The sequence below is a fragment of the Lipotes vexillifer genome, unplaced genomic scaffold, assembly GCF_000442215.2.
Source record: "Lipotes vexillifer unplaced genomic scaffold, Lipotes_vexillifer_v1.1 scaffold1129, whole genome shotgun sequence".
NCBI classification, from domain to species: domain Eukaryota; kingdom Metazoa; phylum Chordata; class Mammalia; order Artiodactyla; family Lipotidae; genus Lipotes; species Lipotes vexillifer.
Genome location: NW_006789022.1, coordinates 310,797 through 318,086, shown reverse-complemented (window position 1 = coordinate 318,086; position 7,290 = coordinate 310,797). Strand labels below are relative to the sequence as shown.

The following is a 7,290-nucleotide window of genomic DNA, read 5'->3' as shown; positions in this document are numbered from 1 at the left end:
TTTTTTTTTTTTTTTTCCTTGCGTTATGCGGGCCTCTCACTGTTGTGGCCTCTCCCATTTGCGGAGCACAGGCTCCGGACGCGCTCACGGGCCCAGCCGCTCCGCGGCATGCGGGATCCTCCCGAAACGGGGCACGAACCCGCGTCCCCTGCATCGGCAGGCGGACTCTCAAGCACTGCGCCACCAGGGAAGCCCCCTTCTGGTGTCTTAAACCTCCAGTGCCTGGAGGGTGAGGAGGTAGGCAGAGCGTAGTGCCCCCCTACAGGGGTTTTCCCTGGAACACAGGCAGTTCTTGCTTGAGAAACAAAATAATCTTGACAAAGCAAACAGCAGCCCTAGCCATGTTCCATCCTAGGCGGCCCTGATTCTTTTTTTTTTTTTGGCTGCTTTAGGTCTTCATTGCTGCACTTTCTCTAGTTGCGGCGAGTGGGGGAGGTACGCGGGCTTATTGTCGTGGCTTTTCTTGTTGCGGAGCACGGGGCTCTAGGGCACGGGCTTCAGTAGTTGTGGCACGTGGGCTCAGTAGTTGTGGCGCACAGGCTTAGTTGCTCCACAGCATGTGGGATCTTCCCGGACCAAGGATTGAACCCATGTCCCCTGCATTGGCAGGCAGATTCTTAACTACTGTGCCATCAGGGAAGTCCGGCCCTGATTCTTAAAAGTCAGCTAGCTGGTCTGGAGGTGTCCAGGCACAGTCGGAAAGATCTGAGAAGGCAGAGCCACCAGCATGGCCGTGGGAACTGCCTGCCTTTTTTTTTTTTTTTTTTTCCTTGCGTTATGCGGGCCTCTCACTGTCGTGGCCTCTCCCATTTGCGGAGCACAGGCTCCGGACGCGCAGGCCCAGCGGCCATGGCCCACGGGCCCAGCCGCTCCGTGGCATGTGGGATCCTCCCGAAACGGGGCACGAACCCGCGTCTCCTGCATCGGCAGGTGGACCCTCAAGCACTGCGCCACCAGGGAAGCCCCAGCCTTTGATTCTGTTAAATGTTTATCCAGTCATTCAGGTATAGACCAGACACTGGGGGCTTTTTAGGGAAAAGTGTTCACAAGTGTTTCAGGCACAGCCTCTGCCCTCAGGTAACATGAGCACACAAGCATTGCGCTGGGAAGAGCAGTTCTCGGAGGAGCTGCCATGTGATGCCTTCTGAAACTGGGTCATTGGTGGCACTTGGCTCTGTATAAGGCAGCAGTGTGTCCTAGGTCTTCGGGGTATGTGCTCTAGAGTCAGACTGTTTGGGTTCAAATCCCCCCTTTGCCACTTAATGGCACTAAGACCTCGTGCATGTTACTTTTTGTGTCTGTTTCTTCCGTGTTTAAATGGGCAAGGTAATGGAAGCTACCCCAGAGGTTCATTGTGAAGAGTAAATTAGTTAATACATGTAAAAGCACTTTAGAAAGGTCTTTGGCATGTAGTGAGAGCCCACTAAATCTTAGGAATTATGAGAGGCAGGGCTTATAGGTAGTAAGCTGGTTGGGCAGATGCATGAGGGGACAAATCTTTTTTTTTTTTTTTGGCCGTACCGTGTGGCATGTGGGATCTTAGTTCCCCCACCAGGTATCGAACCTCTGCCCCCTGCAGTGGAAGCGTAGAGTCTTAACCTCTGGACCGCCAGGGAAGTCCCTGATCTTTTTTAAGTTGTTCAAACTGGCTTATTTAAGGGTTCCATTTTCACTCCTCAATAGATTTTATGTATTTCTTATGTGCTCCCTCACCCATTAGTTCATCTAGTTCTGAGGTGTTCCTGAATGTCATCTTGATCAGCCAACCATCTTCATAACAACATTTGTGGACAAGTCCTGGATTTTCTTCAAGAGCTTCATTCATTTCAGTTACTTCTCCTGATAGAGGAGACTAGAGTTCACTAGCAGCTCTCACACTTTCCAAAGCACCAAACTCCTCTTGTTGGTTCAATTTTGTCCCAACTTCAGGCAGACTACAGTAAACATCTCCCAAAGCGTCCTGTGCAAAATTGTTGTTTCCCACTGTTCCAACACCATTTCCTTTTGTTAGCCATTCACATTTGCCCGTGAATTTTATGCATGGAGAGCAGAGCGGGGCTGGTGCGCAGCAGCCGGGCAGTGCCTGCCCTCAGCCCCCAGAGCGCTTGGTGCTGGCTTCCAGTGCCATATTTGCAGAGGGGGACAGATCCTAAAGCTGGGTTTGCTTTGACTATGTGTTTGGGAATGAGGGGTGACTGTCTGAGAAAACTGAGCCATTCCACTGAGAGTGGAGTGTTCTGACCAAAGCTTTCCAAGGCTGTTGGACTCTACCTCCTGTAAAACATTCTTACTGGGAGAGCAGACAGCTGGACTTCTGTTGGACATAGGGCAGTTTTTAGCCCTCTGCAGGTTTCTTAGAGACCAGATAAAGACTTCTGGTGACTATGTTTTCTGGTCTGGGTAACTGGAAGCAGCTTGGCTTTCTCATGGGCTGGCTTCCCAGATGCAGAGAGGGAGACAGAAAGAGTGCTTGGTTGATTTGCCCTCTCCAGGAGGCCTGGGCTTTGGGGAAGAAGGCTCTGCTCTCCTCCTAGGGGTAAGTGGGAGGACCTCCCAGCCCAAGGCTCACTTCCTTGAACTCTTATCACCCACCCTAGAGTCCCCTATGGCCTTATCTTTTCTCCCTCTCTGGGCTCTGAGCTAAACAGGTACTACTGGCCTGGCCACACTCCACACCAGCCAAACCGAACTGCTGCTCAGCTGGGGAGCCAGCCTTCTTGGTTCAGACTCAGGTCAAGAGTTCGGGAATTGCAGTCACAAGGAGCTTCCCACTGGGGCCCTCCCACTTTCAGTGCAGAGAAGCAGCTCTTCTTAGGAGACCCCAGAGCAGCAACCTACCTGTGCCTCAGCCAGGCCATCAGAAAGTCTTGTCTGCTGTGTCTAAAACTCTTTTTCTGTACTTTGGGCTTCACACCAAATCAGACCACCTCACCTCTCCACGACCCACACGAGAACCTGATCTTTGGGCTCTCTGTTGCCCTTTCCAATAGGTTCTTCACATAGAAACCAGAGTGATTTTTTCCTTTTTTATTTTCAATTATTTTATTTTATTTTATTTTTTGGCTGCACCACGTGGCTCATGGGATCTTAGTTCCCCAACCCGCTGGTCGAACCTGCACCCTTGGCAGTGAGAGCCTAACCACTGGACCGCCAGGAAATTGCTAAGAATGATTTTTTAAATCATACATCAGATGTTGTCACTGCTCTGCTTAAAATCCTGTAAAAGTCCTAATATTTAAGAGCTTCCCATAGGCCAGGCACTGTTCTAAGTGCTATATGTGAGGTAACTCGTTTAGGCCTTCAGTAGCCCGCTGAAGTAGGTCGTATTGTTATCTCCATTTGCAGATGAAGAAACTGAAAAGAAAACAGAAAGGTTGAGTAAGCTAAGGCCACACAGCTAGTAGGTGGCAGACTCAGAATTTCAACTCCAGAGCCCACACCCTCAACCACTGTACTCTGTGGCCTCTCCCAATGGCCTCCCCTTGCATTAAAATTAAATTCCAGATTCTTTCCTGTTGCCTGCAGGGCTTTGTTTCATTGGTCTCCACTTACAACTTTGTATTTTATCATTCTCTTTACTCCAGCTCCAGCCACTTGGGCCTTTCTCTTCCTAGAACACGTAGATGTTGTTCCTGCCTCAGGGTCTTTGCCCAAACTGTACCCTCTGCTGGAATGCTCTTCCCTGACTACATTCAGGCCTTTGCTTAAAGGCTCAGAGAGACTTTCCTTCACCAGCCTAAGTAGCTCACGCCCCGGTTGTTACCCAATACCTGTTTCATTGAGCACACTTTGCACTATCTGAATCTCCCTGTGCGTGTGTTTGATATCCATATTCCTGTGCTGGAACACATGCTGCTTTATGGGGCAGAGACATCACCTGACTTGTTCCCTGCTGCATCCCTACTGCCCAGAACGGGGCACATGATAGGCACTTAGTGTACATTTGTTAAATGAATGAATAGGCAAGTGAATCCCTCACACTGCATGCTTACTTGAGCTCTGGGAGCCTCAGACAATCAATCCTTTGGGGCCCAGTCCTTCCTGTGGGGCAAGGGGACCAAGCATCAGCTCTGGAGTTGGACAGGCTGCCTTCTGAGCTTTGCGATCTCGAGCCAGTTGAGAAGCCTCATTTCTTCACTTGGCAGAGGAGGACAGTATCACTGTCCTGATGTGTGTAAAGCTGAGCACACAGCTCTTGGCATTCCCTAGAGGCTCAGAGTTCCCTACCGTCCTCCCTACCACTTTGGCATCCAGAGGCACCTCTGGGTGGACCTGGAGCTCCAAGGCTTCACGCTAGGTGGCCCAGGATGAGACATTGTGTTAAGTGACAGGCAGTTGGGTTATTTGGGGGGTTTTCTTCTGGCAGAATTGCAGAATTGCCCTGTACTTGCGGGGGAGGAGATGCGTGTGTCTGTCTGATTTCTGTTTACAAATTCAGCCCCTCCCCCAACAGCGTCACCGATGGGGCAGGGGATCTGTAGAAGCAAGACCGCGGGACCCTTTGTAACCACAGGCCAAACAGTCCTGCCTCTTGCGTGCTACCTCCTCCCAGTACCATCTCCCCGTTTTGCCTCGAGTTGGAAGGAATCTGAGCAGCTGAAGTTCCTTATGTGTGCCTCAGGGACTGTCATTCCCGTCTCTGCCTGATGGTTAATCCAGGTGTAGTCTTGATTCTCCCGCAGCCCATGAGCTCCCTGCGGACTAGGACTGGTGCTTTCCCTGACCCTGGCCTCCTCCAGGCCCAGCACACATTTGTTGAACGAATACAGGGCGGGGGTGGAGGTGGGTGGGGGAACCAAGGATGAAGGGAATGCAGACAGTCAGTGCAGCCTTCAGTTCACACAGCATTGGCTCAGCAGAGGGACATGCCTCACTTAACCTGTCTTCTGGGCTGCCCAGGGCTCCCGGCTCCCATGGGCTCTACCGTGCCAGAGCAACAGACACACTTACTAAGATCAGAGCAGAATGGTTGTAAGCTCCACAGGTGAGATCATCCCTCAGAGTTCCCAGCCATCCCCCCGTGCTCTGGCTCAGGATTCAAGAGTTCTCTTAAAAGGTTTATGAGCCCTGAACATCTGAATGAAAGAGAAGCCCCTTCTCGTCCTTCTTTGAGGTGGCTCGATGGCCCTCAAAACTGAGCATGTGTCAGAATCGTCCCGCAGGTTGTGTATACACCAGGGTGACTTCAGGGATTTGGAGGGCAGGTGAGACCCTCTCACTTTTGAACCTGACCCTTGTGGACCACACAGAGCTCCTGCCCACACAGAGGATTGTAATCGGTGCAGCATGAGTTACATAGGAGAAGTGGGAACTGCCACAGGAGGATGGAGGAGGGGGCGCCAAGCCAGCCTGGAGGCTGGAGCTGCTTCTCAGGGTGAGCAGTATTCAGGTGAAGTGCTTGGGCTCTGGAGCTAGGCTGCCTGGGATGAGTTCCAGTCCCACCATTCACTACAACGTGACTTGGAGCAAGTTGCTTAACTTCTCTATGCCTCGGTTTTCTCATCTGTAAAGTGGGGATAATAGTGCCCAACTCACAGGGTTACTGCATCAATACAGGTAAAATACGAAAAAGCCCACAGTGCATGTTCAGTAAATGTTAGCTTTCAGGATAGTGGTGATAGCCCCCTCTTTTTTATGTGTGCCAGCTTTATTGAAATATTCATATATCATAAAATTCATCCATTAAAGTATACAGTTCAGTGGTTTTTAGTATATTCACAGAGTTGTGCAACCATTACCACTATCAATTTTCTATTTCATCACCTTATGAAGAAATTGTACCTTTCAGCTATCACCCTCCTACTCCCCTACCCACTAATCTACTTTCTGTCTCTATAGATTTACCTATACTGGGTATTTCATCCAGAATGACATCATCTAATATGTGCTCTTTGTAACTGGCTTTTACTTAGCATAATGTTTTTAAGGTTCATCCACATTGTAGCATGTATCAGTGCTTAATTCCTTTTTATGGCTGAATAGTATTCCATTGTATGGGTACACATTTTGTTTATCCACTCATCATTTGATGGGCTTTTGGGTTATTTTCACCTTTTGACTATCATGAGTAATATGGCTATTGATAGCCCACTTTCATACAAACATTTTTTTTTATTGTTTAATTTTTAAAAATTGAAGTATAGTTGATTTACAATGTTGTGCTGAAACATTTTTAAAAGAACTATCTGTGTTTCGAAAGTTATAAATAGGGGCTTCCCAGGTGGCACAGTGGTTGAGAGTCCGCCTGCCGATGCAGCGGACGCGGGTTCGTGCTCCGGTCCGGGAAGATCCCACATGCCACGGAGCGGCTGGGCCCGTGAGCCATGGCCGCTGAGCCTGCGCGTCCGGAGCCTGTGCTCCGCAACGGGAGAGGCCACAACAGTGAGAGGCCCGCGCACCGCACAAAAAAAAAAAAAAAAAAGAAAGTTATAAATAATGCCTGGCATGAAATAAGAATTCACAACACTCCTGGGGGCAAGATGGCGTTATCCCCACTTTATTCATAAAGAAACAAACTCAGAGAGGTTAAGGGCCTTACACAGCTAGAAGGCAGCTTCAGAGCTTGCCTCCAACCATAGGAAGGTTGGTTAAGATGGGGATGGGGAATGGCCCCCTGATTCTTTCTTCCCTGCTCCCAGCACAGGGGTGCCAGCCCTCTGCTGCCCACTGTCCCCTGTCTTCTCCCAGGTGTCCAGAGTGTGGAGGTGCAGTTGGAGAACCAGATGGTCCTGGTACAGACCACCCTGCCCAGCCAGGAGGTGCAGGCCCTGCTAGAAGGCACTGGGAGGCAGGCGGTACTCAAGGGCATGGGCAGTGGCCTGTTCCGTGAGTAACCTTGGCCTTGGCTTCTCTGGGAGGGAGGTGGCCTGGGTGTGGTACAGATCCAACCATGGCCTTTGGGGGCTTGGGTTGGCGTGGCTTTAGGGATCCCACGAAGTTATAGGGGGCTCTCTCCACGCCATTTCCAAGTTGATAAATGGGTGGGGCTGGGTGAGGTGACGAGCCAGCCCTGGTGTTTAATACCTTACAGAGAATCTGGGGGCAGCAGTGGCCATTCTTGGGGGGCCTGGCCCTGTGCAGGGAGTGGTGCACTTCCTACAGCTGACCCCTGAGCGCTGCCTCATCGAGGGGACCATTGACGGCCTGCAGCCTGGGCTGCACGGACTGCACGTCCATGAGTTTGGAGACCTCACAAGGAACTGCAGCAGGTGAGTCGTCTGTAACCTCCCTGTAGCATCCTTATTGCCCCAGTTGTGCACTCACTTAAGTGCAGGGGGCTGTGTTCAGCTT

At 50.6% G+C, this 7,290-nt stretch overlaps 1 protein-coding gene across 1 annotated transcript in view; it reads left to right on the top strand.

Annotated features, from left to right (window-relative positions):
* The first annotated feature begins 4,965 nt into the window (after positions 1–4,965).
* CCS (copper chaperone for superoxide dismutase) overlaps positions 4,966–7,290 on the top strand; it is a 7,886-nt gene continuing 5,561 nt past the window's right edge. The window contains exons 1-3 of the mRNA XM_007462199.1: positions 4,966–4,984; positions 6,688–6,825; positions 7,031–7,208. Of these exons, the coding sequence (XP_007462261.1) occupies positions 4,966–4,984; positions 6,688–6,825; positions 7,031–7,208 (335 nt within the window). The remainder of the gene's footprint in view (positions 4,985–6,687; positions 6,826–7,030; positions 7,209–7,290) is intronic.